This window comes from Kryptolebias marmoratus, linkage group LG7 (assembly GCF_001649575.2).
Source record: "Kryptolebias marmoratus isolate JLee-2015 linkage group LG7, ASM164957v2, whole genome shotgun sequence".
NCBI classification, from domain to species: Eukaryota; Metazoa; Chordata; class Actinopteri; order Cyprinodontiformes; family Rivulidae; genus Kryptolebias; species Kryptolebias marmoratus.
In genome coordinates, this window is record NC_051436.1 from 1,995,187 (window position 1) to 2,009,075 (window position 13,889).

Sequence of the window (13,889 nt, forward strand, 5' to 3'; positions counted from 1 at the left end):
GTGTTCCTCTCCGTGTTCCTCACCGTGTTCCATAACGTGTTCCTCCCTGTGTTCCTCACTGTGTTCCATAACGTGTTCCTCTCCGTGTTCCTCACTGTGTTCCATAACGTGTTCCTCTCCGTGTTCCTCACCGTGTTCCGCCTCGAGTTCCTCCTTGTGTTTCTCCTTGTGTTCCTCACCATGTTCCATAAAGTGTTCCTCCCTGTGTTCCTCCTCATGTTCCTCCCCGTGTTCATCCCCGTGTTCCTCCCTGTGTTCCTCCTCATGTTCCTCATCCTGTTCCTCCCCGTGTTCCTCCCTGTGTTCCTCACCATGTTCCATAATGTGTTCCTCCCTGTGTTCCTCACCGTGTTCCATAATGTGTTCCTCCCTGTGTTCCTCACCGTGTTCCATAATGTGTTCCTCTCCGTGTTCCTCACCGTGTTCCTCACCGTGTTCCATGTGTTCCTCTCCGTGTTCCTCACCGTGTTCCGCCTCGAGTTCCTCCTTGTGTTCCTCACCATGTTCCATAAAGTGTTCCTCACTGTGTTCCTCATCATGTTTTTCACTGTGTTCCATAATGTGTTCCTCCCTGTGTTCCTCACCGTGTTCCATAATGTGTTTCTCTCCGTGTTCCTCACCGTGTTCCGCCTCGAGTTCCTCCTTGTGTTCCTCACCATGTTCCATAAAGTGTTCCTCACTGTGTTCCTCATCATGTTTTTCACTGTGTTCCATAACGTGTTCCTCCCTGTGTTCCTCCTCATGTTCCTCCCCGTGTTCCTCCCTGTGTTCCTCCCTGTGTTCCTTCTCATGTTCCTCATCCTGTTCCTCCCCGTGTTCCTCCCTGTGTTCCTCCCCTCCTCACCGTGTTCCATAACGTGTTCCTCCTCATGTTCCTCCCTGTGTTCCTCATCCTGTTCTTCAGAGTGAACTCTTTTAATCCATCACGGTTCTGTTTCTTGGTCTCCAGATTTTCTTTCACTTCATCTGAAAACATTTCCTTCGATCCACCCGGACTCCGGTTAAAGAACTTCCTGCCACAACGAAAAGGTTTGTTCTCCAACCAGCAGACAAAGCGTGTCTCTAGAACCGGGCTGGTTCTGAACCGTCCTAATCCAGGATGGTCTCTGGAGTCCCGGCGGTGGACTCAGTCGGTGGCTTTGGACCAGAGGGGTCCTGGATGAGGAGGATGTTCCTGCTGCTGTTGGCCTGCTGCTTCCTGTTCGTCGCGCCCGTCGGTTGCCACGGTAACGCCACCTCTCAGCCACGCCCGTTGGACCTGAGGGTGTCGAGCTCGGGCACGGCCCGGCCGCCTCAACACGCCGTCGCCAGCCGGCGAGACTCGCGCCTCCCCCAGGAGACCGCGCTCAGACCTCAGGCCTCTCTGGAGTCGGAGAAAACCAGGAAGCTGAAACCCAAACATGAACGAAAACCCGCCTCTCCTCCATCTTCCCCCAACGCATCCCACAGAATCATGATACCTCCCCCGCCGTGCCTGCACATGATGTCGATCCACACAGCCTTCAAATACATCAACACGGTGCTGTCCTGCCTGATCTTCGCCGTGGGAATCGTTGGCAACGCCACGCTGCTGAGGATTATCTACCAAAATAAAAGCATGAGGAATGGACCCAACGCGCTCATCGCCAGCCTCGCCCTCGGAGACCTGATCTACATCGTCATCGACGTTCCCATCAACGTCTACAAGGTTTCAGCTTCACTCCGTGCTTTCCTGTTGTTTGTAACTTTATTACTTTTTAAAATAATATTTCCCTTTTTAAAAAACATGGTTGTCAAAAACGTTACCTTTAGCTTTTAGCTAGTTTTAGGTTTCAGCATTTTATTATTTTTACTTTTTTGCTACTTTTAGCCAGTACTTTGCTGTTTTTGTAGTTTTTAATTAGCTTTATGTGACTTTTAGCTTTTAGCTTGGTGTTCCAGTATTGGGCGTCAAATACTCGTACTTGTACTCGCAAAAATACCCGATACTTCGAACAGATACCACTTTAATGACGTCATTTCCTCTCGTAAATAACTGGGGGTAAAAAAACAAAAATGTTTGTAGTTCGGAGATATTTTAAGATAAACACAGAAGATAATCAGAAAGCAGACGGTCTGTTGGGTTCTAAACAAAAGAAACGTGTTTTTAAAGTCATTGTTTAACGTTTAAGTATTACTCATTAAGTACTCGGTTAGTCAGAATCAGCATTTAGCTACTTTTAGCTTTTAGCTTTCAGCTTTCAGCGTTCTTGCTGCATCTTTCAGGTGTTAATGTTACTTGATTGTTGGGAACAGAGAACCTTCCTGTTTCTCTGATAGCAGAGTAAAAATACCCTCCTGACGCTGATAACACGTCACACACAGACTCGCTGCTACATCGCTAACCTTCCACCGCCTTGTTGTGTGTTTTTTGTGTGTGTTTTGTGTGTGTGTGTGTGTGCAGCTCCTGTTGATACAGTGGCCCTTTGCTGACAGTGCGTTTGGGCTGTTCCTCTGCAAGCTGTTCCCATTCCTGCAGAAAGCTTCAGTCGGCATCACCGTCCTCAACCTGTGCGCTCTGAGTGTGGACAGGTGAGACGAAGACCCAGCTGGAGGCGGAGCCAGGCGGCTGTGGCTGTGTGTGGTTCTTCCACATGCTGCCGAGGCCTTTGTTTGTTAAATTAATCCAGATGGTAAAAAAAAACATCAGCTGTACGGTTTGAACGTCAGCCGCTAACATTTTCCACTGTAGAGGAAAACGTTCCAACAGCCGTGTGGAAAACGTGTGAATCCAATCGTCTGCACGTTCTCCTGAAGCTCTCAGGTTTTTATGATGTGAGCTCGGATGGAGTGGGCCACACTGATGTAAACATTTAGACCCGACATTCGGCTGCAGCAGCTTAAAGTGATTTCCCTTCAAGTCGTGGAAAAACTCCTTTGCTGCTCGGTGGAACGTCGTTTGTGGGGAGTTGATAAAAGTTTTACAGGAAGTATCAGTGGCACAGAAAAACAAACAAAAAGAAAAACTGGATCACGGTGGACTCTGGTGATCCAGCAGGGTCCAGTTCATGTCAGGTCTGAACAGATTTCCTTCCATCTGAAAGCTGCCAAACTAATCCTTTTTACTCTGGCAAAGATAACCTACCAGCTGCAGTCAATCCTGATCACTAATACGTTTATAAGCCTCGACCCTTTCAAGTTAAAAGACTTCCCAGAACCACTTCCTAACAGTTTTATCTATTTATATTCTGTTAAACTTAGAGAGAATCCACAGTTAAGTTCAAATCTTGTTTTTAAAACTCATTAAAGTTGTTTGTTGAGTCGTTATTCCAAGAAAAAGGTTCAAATAAATCCAATAAATGTTTAAATCTGGAGCTAAAACCTCAGATAAACAGCTGTTCATATTTGAAAAAGCAGCTAAAACTGTGTTGACGCTCAGGTATCGCGCCGTGGCGTCCTGGTCCCGGATCCAGGGCACCGGCGTTCCCATGGCAACGGCGGTGGAGATCGTGGCGATCTGGCTGCTCTCCATCGTGCTGGCCGTGCCGGAGGCCGTCGGCTTCGACCTGGTCCCCAACGAGCGCCACAACGTGACCCTGAAGACCTGCATGCTGCAGCCCAGGACGCCCTTCATGACTGTGAGTGTGTGTGTGTGTGTGAGGGTGTGTGTGTGCGTGTGTGTGTGTGTGTGGGGGAGGTGTTTATGTGTGTGGTCTTCATGTGTTCACAGACATCTGAGCCTTCAAAGCGAAGACTGTCTTCACTCCTCAACTCGTCTTTTAAAAACAAAAACTTTTGTTTTTTCTGCTGCTTTTCAGGTTCGAGTAATTTTGCAGAAAATTATAATTTTTTATTTCGTCACATTTAAGCTCCTCAGATGAATCCTTGTCTCAGTTTACAGAACTTTAATCCAACAGATCAGATCTAAAACGTGAAGATTTCCCTCAGATAGCAGAGCTGTCAGCACTTACTGTTGGTGAACCTGAGCATTAGGGTGGAGGTTCTGAGGGTTCTGATGGTTCTGATGGTTCTGAGGGTTCTGATGGTTCTGATGGTTCTGATGGTCCGTCTCGGCCTCCGGGCTGGGACTAAAGGACTAAAGGACTAACGGACCCGTCAGTCTGGTCCCCTCCCAGCGTGTCCTTCTTCTTGTTGTTGTGTTTCTGGGCGAGGTCTCGTGAACTCAGATGGTTTAGATCAGCGTTTCCTGTTTACGTCTCCGGGTCATGATTGGACGGAACACCAGCAGCGCAGAACCCGGGTCAGCTGACCGGGCTCTGGACTCTCAGCCTTTCCATGGAAGGATAAAGACAGACTCCAGTGTGGAGAACTGCAGACACTTTAAACTCTTTCTGATCTTTCTGTTTCCAGTTCTACCGGGACGCCAAGGACTGGTGGCTGTTTGGCTTTTACTTCTGCGTGCCGTTGGCGTGCTCGGCTGTTTTCTACGGCCTGATGACCTTTGAGATGCTGCAGCACCAGAAGGGAAGCCTGAAGGTGTCCCTGAGTGAACACCTCAAACAGGTGCGAGCACAAAACGTCACCATGATCCTCATCAACCGTTGAGTTTTCAGCTCAGAGAGCGAACTGAGAAACACAAACATGTCCGGTTCTGTTTGGGTTCTGAGAGCTAAAATGAGAACCTGTCGTGTCTCGTTCTGTTAACGGTTCTTTAAATGACAAACTGTGAAAACAAAACTCAACAAACGTCCAACTTCCTGCTCCCGTAAGAAAACATAAAGCAAAGTTTCCAGTTTTTAGCTCAATGTTAGCTGAAAAAGATCAACTAAAAATATATTTTTTAGGTTTAGCATCCCTCGAAGGAACCTTTTATGGTCCTAAAATTCAGGATAAAATGATACCAAAAGTGTCTCTAATTAATAGGAAAAGCTTATGTTTTTATTAAAACCCTTTTAGACCTAAAAGATGTTTTAAATTTATTTAAAATCGAAGCCCAGAATGAACATAACTCTAATAAAACATCAAACCGTGACAGAAATATATAAATAAAACAAAAACAGTGTTTTTACTTGATCAGTTAGCCCTCAGAGTACCTGCTGGGGATGACTCTCAGCTACTACCACACCTGATTTTACCTGTTGTAGCCGTTTTGGTGTTTGCTAATACTGATTTCCATGAAAGATGGGTGATAATAAACTGATATAAATGATGTTTTGGACGTTAAGCCTTGTTTAATAAAGTTATTTCCTGTTTTTGCGTCTTTAAAGTGGAGGTCGATGAGGTCACATGACTTGTGAGCTGAAAGCTGAAATAAATGAGCAGAGGGATTAAAAACTGTCTTAATTCTGCGGTTTAAAGGTGGTAACACGTGAATAAACGCCGTCAGGCACAGAAAAGGTGACGTTTGTTCTGTTTCTTCCTGCAGCGTCGAGAAGTAGCCAAAGCCGTCTTCTGCCTGGTGGTGATCTTCACTCTCTGCTGGTTCCCGCTTCACCTGAGCCGCCTGCTGAAGAGGACCATCTACAGACCTCACGACGCCCACCGCTGCGAGCTCCTGAAGTACGAGCCGTCGCCTCGGACCGGCTTTCATGCTGCCTTTTCACGTGCTTTAACTTTGAAAGGACTGTTTCTCTGTTGTTGCAGCTTCCTGCTGGTGCTCGACTACTTCAGCATCAACATGGCGACCATCAACTCCTGCATCAACCCCATCATCCTCTTCTTCATCTCCAAGAAGTTCAAGAACTGCTTCAAGGTAAGAACGTGTCTCTGAGGCAGTGATGTCACAGCGGGGGGGTCAAAGGTCGTGGGACGCTGAGAGACTCTCTGAGATGTTTTGAGATTTCGGTTTATCTGGAGGACAGACGGGAGTGGACTAAACACTGAGAGGTCGTGACCTTTGATAAACGGCCTGTGGGAAACGGAGAGCGGCGTGTCGGCTTAAAGGGGCATTCCAACTATTCTGAGGAACCCCGGTTTCCTGACGAGGAGTTAGAGCCACGAGCTTCTCGCAGCCGAAGGCTTTCAGGACAGTCTGAGCTGAACAGCAGCCGAAGACCTTCAGGACAAACAGTCTGAGCTGAACGACAGCCGAAGACTTTCAGAACAAACAGTCTGAGCTTCACGCAGCCGAAGACTTTCAGGACAGTCTGAGCTGAACAGCAGCCGAAGGCTTTCAGGACAGTCTGAGCTGAACAGCAGCCGAAGGCTTTCAGGACAGTCTGAGCTGAACAGCAGCCGAAGACTTTCAGGACAAACAGTCTGAGCTGAACGACAGCCGAAGGCTTTCAGGACAGTCTGAGCTGAACAGCAGCCGAAGACTTTCAGGACTTTTTTCAGAAGTCTGAGAGATCTCATTTTTGTCATTTGGTTATCTCAGCTCGGCCTTGAAGGCTGTGAATTCATCAAAGGTCAAAGGTCATATCTGGTTCCAGGAAATGGTGGAGTCCTGATTGTTAAAGAATTCATTTAAGGCGGAAATCCTGTTATATTCAGGTCTGTTTGACCCTCTTTAAAATCATCTTTAACTTCTAAAAGAAGAACTTTTCTTTAACTTGTTTAACGTTTGCTGATGACTCGGGTCTGGTTCTGTGCAAAAGTTTTAATGTGTAACTTTTTCTCTGATTTGATCCTTTAGAGTTTGTTTTCTGCAGTTTTATCAGATTTAACCTGACTGTCCCTGTCTCTTTGTGTCTCTCCGTGTCCCCCGTGTCCCTCCGTGTCCCCACAGTCCTGCCTGTGCTGTTGGTGTTACTCCGACTCGCTCTCCAACAGCATGATGCCTCTCCACCATGTGACGAGTCTGCAGTACAAACACACCGACCACTGAGGGCCGCCTCCACCCGACCGAGAGCCTGAAGCGTCTTATTTTACTACAGGTTCACGTAAACAGCGTCAGTCCTGGTTCCGCAGGTCTTCGGTGGGGAAATACAACAAAAAGTGTGTTTATTTATGTCTGCCTGATGAACCACAGGATGAATTTTAATGAAACGTTTATAAAGAAATCCCTGGATTTATATCTACAGCTGATTAAAGTTTGGAGTCAGCCTGTTTCAAGATGGCCGCCACAGCCTGTCAACCACAATGGCTGTAACTCTGTAATTTATTTTTAGACATTAAGCTAAAATGTGGTGTGGTAGTAGCTGAGAGTCACTCATAAAACACCCTCCGAGCATGAACAGATGGGTGAGATCGTGACGTTGTGTTAATGTTAAGATTCGACCAAAATGGCCGCTAACGCTGTCGATTTACGACAAAGAAAGTAGATTTTTGTTTCGGACGTTATCGTGCTCGTTGGTGGTTCCTTCGAGGAGCGTCTACGTCGTTGAGTTTCAGCTTCACACTGAAAACACACCCAGAACCCGTTTCCTCCGACTGGTTAGATGTGTGGATCATGAGCTCTTCATGAGCTCCTCCTCTTCCTTCAGGATGTTCGGTTTTCACCGTATTTTCAGGCCTAAAGGCAACAGAACCGCAGGAGAGGTTTGGTTCTGTTTAAATCCAAAACCAGGAAAAAACCCTGGGTCAAAATGACCCACGAGGCCTCAGTTTTAAAACTGGAACGGCAGCAGAACATCCGTTTGGGACACCCTGACCCTGGAACTCCAACAGCTCAGATTAAAGTACTTCAGAGTCTGATTAAGTACTTTAATGATCGATAAAGTACTTTATTGTTGGATAAAGTACTTTATTTGTTCATCAGGGCTCTGGTCTTCCTCGTGAAGCCCTAAAATTTGTGTATTTATTATCAGTTTTTCAGTGTAAAATTTAAAAACAGATGAATAGAACTGAGTGTAAATGCGCTCTGGCTCCCCCTGGAGGTGAAACTCAGTTTTACATCCGTCCTCATTTAGAGGATTTTTTTTTTTTTTTAATTTTTAATTATTTTTTTAATCACTGCGCACTAAAATATTTAATATAACTCAACGTGGTGCTTCTAACCTATCAGAAAGCCATGAAAAACACTTTAAATGTCACTAAAAATATGCTTTTGCTTATTTTTTTGTGTTTATTACTTTATTGATGTCATATTTATGCAAAAAGAAACAGATTTATTTTTATTGCACTGATCAGAGTAAAGAGTGGATTTAAATTCAGTTAAACACCTTAAAAACTGATAAGGTTGGATTTTTATTAGACAATTTTGTGTTTTTTTAAATTATACAACATTAATTAATCCTATTTAGAGAATTGGGATCTCATTATTTGACTTTATTTAGTTAAATTGTCAATTGCTTTTGTATTTATTTGAATTTTGAGTGAAAATTTTGATACTTTGGGGTTTTAATTTTTCCTCAATAATCTGAATAATGAAATAAAGTTGAACAACTTCTGTGTTGTTTACATATTTATCTAACTTTCATGTGAAAGTTTGATCAAAACATTTATCTAATGAACTAAAAAATAATGTTTTATGAAGATTTAGGAACTTCTGATTTTGTGTATTTAACAAAAAGTGTGTTCATCTGAATATTTCTGAATTTTTCATGTACAGTTTGAAGCTATTTAAACTCACTTTAATGTTTGGGTTTTAAATTATGGTAAATTTTCTTAAATAAAGTTTTATATTCTCTTGTCTTTGATTTTTTTATTTAGATTTTTACATCATGGTTTTAATTATGAACAGGATTTCTTCCTGTTATTATAATACAATCATAGATTTAATTGCTATTTTTTAAAAAAAGCTGTGTATCTTATCTTTATTTATTATTATTTTTACTTGAATATCCTTATAAACAGAAGCTAAAATATATGAATAAATATTGTTTTGGTAATTCCTTCTCTCACTTCTTCATAAAAATAATAACAGTTGTTTATAATTATGGTAATATATATATAAAATAACATTAAATTACATTTTGATATTAAAAGAATTAAATAATATAAATAAATAAATAGTTTGACATCATTGATTAAAGTAAATCAAGTTTTCCTTTTTCTTCTTGCCTTCTCCTGTAAAAAAATGAACTTTTACGTCTAAAAACACCAAATTTTGTCATAATTTAATGTTTTTTAAAAGCTGTTTACGCAGCCTGAGGTTCTTGCGGGTGACGTCATCGCGCAGAGAGGTCTGGTGACGTCATGACGCAAGGCGGAGCGCAGCAGGAGGAGAGCAGCTGCGGCTCCGGGGCGGACTCCTCTGCTTGTTGTTGAGCCGATTATCGATCATTGATCAGGAGGGCGGCCATCGACGGGATCGATCCCCGACAGCTGAGGGTCAGGTCGGGGTGTCGCGCGCAGGAAGAGGAGGAAGAGGAAGAGGAGGAAGAGGAGGGGATGCGTTGCCTGGTAACAGAACCAGGACGGAGGCTGAAAGCAGGCCGAGCATCAGTCTGAAGGTAAACACGAAGCTCTGCAGCTTTTCCTTCCACACCTGATGGATCTGATTATTATTATTTATAATATTAACTTATTATTTTATAAAGTTAAATATCAGAAACCAAACAACAGGGATTCATGTGTTCATTCTGTTTGTCTGTTAGCAAAATATCCGCACGGATTTTAATGAAACTTTCAGGAAATAACCATTAGAAGTTCCTCTACAGCTCATTGACCCAATTCAAGATGGCTGCCACAGCCAAATGACCTTAGCAATAACTTCAGTGTACCTGGAAGGCTTTATTTTAGGTAGGAAGAACAAAGTTTCTGACAGATTGCCTGTTTCTGTGTCCCTGCGCTGTGACTGGCAGGTGTGCAGCGTGCCTGTGAGTCCGCGCTCAGGGCGAAGCAGCCGTCATGCCATGCACCTGTGCAGAGTGGAGGAGGTGGATCCGTCCGCTGGTTCTGGTTCTGTATGCCGTCCTGCTGGCGGCCGTGGTGCCGCTGTGCATCTGGGAGCTACAGAAGGACAAGGTGAGCTGTCCACCACCTCCAGTGGACCAGACCTGACCCAGCTGGACCTAGCTGGACCCAGTCTGACCCAGATCTGACCCAGATCTGTCCCAGACCTGACTCAGATCTGAGCCAGTTGGACTAAATCTGACCTAGTCTGACCCAGATCGGTCCCAGTCTAATCCAGATCTGACTCAGCTGGACCCAGCTGGACCCAGTCTGACAAGACCCGACTCAGATCTGACCCAGTCTGATCCTAAACTGTCCCAGCTGGACCCAGACCTGACCCTGCTGGACCCTGCTGGACCCATCTGGACCCAGACTGACCCAGACCTGACGCAGTCTGTCCCAGACCTGACTCAGATGGACCCAGTCTGACCAAGTCTGACCCACATCTGTCCCAGTTTGAGTCAGATCTGAGCCAGTTGGACTAAATCTGACCTAGTCTGACCCAGATCGGTCCCAGTCTAATCCAGATCTGACTCAGCTGGACCCAGCTGGACCCAGCTGGACCCAATCTGACCTAGTCTGACCCAGATCGGTCCCAGTCTAATCCCGATCCGACTCATTCTGACCCAGTCTGATCCTGATCCGACCCAGCTGGACCCAGACTGACCCAGTCTGACCCACTATGACCAAGATCTGACCCAATCTGACCCAGTCTGACCCAGCTGGACCCAGTCCGACCCGGTCCGACCCGTTCCAGCCTGGTTTTAACTCGGTGGACTCTTGTTCCTGCAGGTGGGGACTCACAGCAAAGCCTGGTTCATCGCCGGCGTCTTCGTGTTCCTCACCATCCCCGTCTCCCTGTGGGGGATTCTGCAGCACATGGTCCACTACACGCAGCCGGAGCTGCAGAAACCCATCATCAGGTACCGAACACACACACCTGAGCCCACAGGTGTCTCACCTGTTAAACCGACATTTACCTGAACTGTTCAGCTTCTTCTTGGATCCACCTGCAGGACAAACTTTAACTCGGATCAGTTTTATTTCTAACCTTAAAAAGGTTTAAGATGCTGCTCACCTTTGATTTCTGCTGCAGTTTCTTTTAAACAGATAAAAGACCTGAAGGAATGCATGTCGCCCGCTGCCTCTCCTGCCAGAGTGGGCAGAGCTGAAGCTGTTTGTCGATGTGTGATATCAGTACATGTATATCTATAAATAAAACGAGTGTTTTTGAAGAAATTCCTCGCCTCCTTCCGTGCCAAAGTTTAAAACCAAGATTTCACACGATCAGTTAGCCCTTAAAGTATGTGTTGTAAGTGACTCTCAGCTACTACCACACCAAATTTTAGCTCAGTATCTGTAAAACTGACTGAGTTAGAGCCGTTTTTGTGGCAGCAGTAGCGGCCATTTTGAATTGGTTTGACTCTGAAAGTTAAAAAGTAGGATCTGATGATTATTTTCAGCAACTTCCAGTTGTTTGTTTTTATTGGAGGGGTTTTAGATCACAAATTGCTTCATGGTTGAAGATAAAAGAGAAATAATCGAGACGAGATCTAAAAATGACGAATATGAGGGAAATTTTTGGGGCGACTTTCTGAAAGTTTCCTCAGATTTTCAGAGAAATAAAACCTGAACTACAAAAGTCTGCAGCTTTTTTCTTCTTGTTTTTCAGGATTCTGTGGATGGTGCCTATTTACAGTTTGGACAGCGTGAGTCACACACACACACACACACACACACACACACACACACACACACACACACAGTTGTACCCCTATGTGCTGCCATGGCAACAGGGTTCAACTGGAAACAACAAGGAGTCAGAGAAACACTCCGACCCGTCCTCCTCATGTCAGTTAACTTTATTACCGTGAATAAAAAGTCCTCTTCCTTCGATGTGGCGGTGCGTAAAGCAGACGTTCCGTTGCGGTTCCCTGACTGTTCTCGTCTCCGCTCAGTGGCTGGCGCTGCGGTACCCCAGCATGGCCATCTACGTGGACACCTGCAGGGAGTGCTACGAGGCCTACGTCATCTACAACTTCCTGGTCTTCCTGCTCAACTTCCTCAGCAACCAGTACCCGAGCCTGGTGCTGATGCTGGAGGTGCAGCAGCAGCAGCCGCACCTGCCGCCGCTCTGCTGCTGCCCGCCGTGGCCCATGGGAGAGTAAGAGGAGGGGTCAGCTCGGGGTGGGCGGGGCCTCGGGGCGGAGGCGCTCATGTTGTTCTGTGTCTCCGTCAGGGTGCTGCTGTTCAGGTGTAAGCTGGGAGTCCTCCAGTACACGGTGGTCCGACCCGTCACCACCGTGATTGCACTGTGAGTCCTTTTCTGTTACCATGGTGACGACAGTTCTGTGCAAAAGTCTTAATCCAACCTTGTATTTGTGGCTCAGACACAAATATTGTGCTATGACCTTCGGTAGCCTTACGATGTGGATGAAATTCACAAAAAACGGTGAGAAACCTGCCCATAGACAAGAATGGGATTTAGGTGAAATGTCTGAATAAACCCAACCCTGTTTGACAGACTTCACAGCAGAAACATCATTTAAAGTTTAAAAGGGTCACAGAAAGTTGGACTTTACATGTCAGAACTGGCATTTTGATATCTTTAACTGTTTTTGCACAATCACTGTTTAAGTTTTATGAATTTTTTTGGAGATTTTCTCGCAAAACGTTCAACTGAAGAGCAATGATTTTAATCTATGTTTCTAAAATTTTGCATTAAGCTGTTCTTACATCAAAACGTAGGGATTTTTGTCTTCTTTCACCCAGTGTGTCTCTCACTGCTGATGAGCTTCCACAGACCTGTTATATTGTAGCTTAATTTTTTTTATTGAAAACTGGCAATGAAGACTCTTTTTAACTTGTCATATTTCCCACATAAAACACTGTAGAAACATAAATCTTCATTCGTGTGACCATCAGAGTCTTCTGCTGCTCATAGTTCAAGAAATCTTTGAGATACGACTTATAGTTTTCACACTCTGAGACTTATTTTTTGTCTGCCTGTCTTTATCGAGAGTTTTGACACTCTCTATAGAAAGTCTTACCATGCTGATCATAATGATCTCTTTACACGTCTTACACCGGTCATATATCAAAGTATAGACATCTTTTCTTTGGAATTTTGGGCAAATGTTAGTTCATCTGCAGTTTGCGATGCAGAAAGTGGAGCATGACTCAGCGTTTTATTTTGGCGGGGTCTGTTTCTGCAGCATCTGTCAGCTCTGTGGAGTTTACGACGAGGCCAACTTCAGCTTCAGAAACGCCTGGTCCTACCTGGTGATCATCAACAACATCTCCCAGCTGGTGAACACACAGAACATCCTTACAAACAAATTAAAAACCTTTAGAGGACAAATATGCTGATGAAACTCATGTACAGTTTATAAGAAGGCTCGGTGTCACATTCCGAATCCACGTAGGCGCAACTTCCTGGAGTTCAGTAAAGGTTTAACTGGATGCTTTACTGTTTCTGTGATACAGAAGAAATATAAACGCAGTTTTAAACAACAACCGTGTCCTCTTAGGTGTGAATTTGGAAGCTTTTGAGGTGTTCTCACGCCTGTGTGTCCACAGTTTGCCATGTACTGCCTGGTGCTTCTGTACCGAGCTCTGAGAGACGAGCTGAAACCCATCAGACCCGTGGGAAAGTTCCTCTGCGTCAAACTGGTGGTGTTCGTCTCGTTCTGGTAGGACCGGGCTCCTCCGCTGCTTTCAGGGGATTGTGGGAAATGTCGGCCTGTGGCTAAGAGCTGACCCGTCGGGTTTCTCTGCAGGCAGGCGGTTTTAATCGCGCTGCTGGTGAAAGTCGGGGTGATATCCGACAGACACACCTGGGACTGGGACAGTGTGGAGGCTGTGGCCACCGGGCTGCAGGTAAACAACAACAACAACAACAAGCACATAAGAAGACAAATAATTCATTCATAGTCCAGAAACAACAACTCTCTGGAAATCTGTCAAATCTTTCTTAGTTTTAGCCTCTATATTTTTTATGGTTTTATAACAGGACTTCATCATCTGCATAGAAATGTTCCTGGCTGCTGTCGCTCACCACTACACCTTCACCTACAAACCCTACGTCCAGGTACCTGTCTGTCTGTCTGTCTGTCTGTCTCTCTGCCTGCCTGTCTGTCTGTCTGTCTGTCTGTCTGTCTGCCTGTCTGTCTGTCTGTCTGTCTGTCTGTCTG

At 45.1% G+C, this 13,889-nt stretch overlaps 3 protein-coding genes across 4 annotated transcripts in view; 2 read left to right on the forward strand and 1 right to left on the reverse strand.

Moving 5' to 3' along the window:
- The window catches only part of LOC108249163 (endothelin-1 receptor), a 19,570-nt gene extending 11,784 nt beyond the window's left edge, over nucleotides 1-7,786 (forward strand). Inside the window, exons 2-8 of the mRNA XM_017438352.2 lie at nucleotides 950-1,687; nucleotides 2,423-2,550; nucleotides 3,398-3,596; nucleotides 4,330-4,482; nucleotides 5,345-5,478; nucleotides 5,563-5,671; nucleotides 6,647-7,786. Coding sequence (XP_017293841.1) covers nucleotides 1,100-1,687; nucleotides 2,423-2,550; nucleotides 3,398-3,596; nucleotides 4,330-4,482; nucleotides 5,345-5,478; nucleotides 5,563-5,671; nucleotides 6,647-6,745 — 1,410 coding nt within the window. The 5' untranslated portion in view covers nucleotides 950-1,099 and the 3' untranslated portion in view covers nucleotides 6,746-7,786. The remainder of the gene's footprint in view (nucleotides 1-949; nucleotides 1,688-2,422; nucleotides 2,551-3,397; nucleotides 3,597-4,329; nucleotides 4,483-5,344; nucleotides 5,479-5,562; nucleotides 5,672-6,646) is intronic.
- Nucleotides 199-774, reverse strand: LOC119617180 (ring-infected erythrocyte surface antigen-like; the record flags this gene model as incomplete). Its single annotated transcript, XM_037976512.1, has 1 exon — nucleotides 199-774. A coding segment is annotated over exon 1 (516 nt), but the record flags the coding sequence as incomplete, so codon positions are not given.
- Nucleotides 7,787-9,013: 1,227 nt separating the features above from the next.
- LOC108249164 (transmembrane protein 184C) overlaps nucleotides 9,014-13,889 on the forward strand; it is a 7,804-nt gene continuing 2,928 nt past the window's right edge. The window contains exons 1-10 of one of the 2 annotated variants that reach the window (XM_017438355.2): nucleotides 9,014-9,254; nucleotides 9,606-9,768; nucleotides 10,489-10,619; nucleotides 11,369-11,405; nucleotides 11,655-11,860; nucleotides 11,936-12,010; nucleotides 12,912-13,005; nucleotides 13,276-13,388; nucleotides 13,476-13,575; nucleotides 13,709-13,786. In XM_017438355.2, the coding sequence (XP_017293844.1) occupies nucleotides 9,652-9,768; nucleotides 10,489-10,619; nucleotides 11,369-11,405; nucleotides 11,655-11,860; nucleotides 11,936-12,010; nucleotides 12,912-13,005; nucleotides 13,276-13,388; nucleotides 13,476-13,575; nucleotides 13,709-13,786 (951 nt within the window). In that variant the 5' untranslated portion in view covers nucleotides 9,014-9,254; nucleotides 9,606-9,651. The remainder of the gene's footprint in view (nucleotides 9,255-9,605; nucleotides 9,769-10,488; nucleotides 10,620-11,368; nucleotides 11,406-11,654; nucleotides 11,861-11,935; nucleotides 12,011-12,911; nucleotides 13,006-13,275; nucleotides 13,389-13,475; nucleotides 13,576-13,708; nucleotides 13,787-13,889) is intronic. The other variant, XM_017438356.3, reaches the window with a different exon arrangement.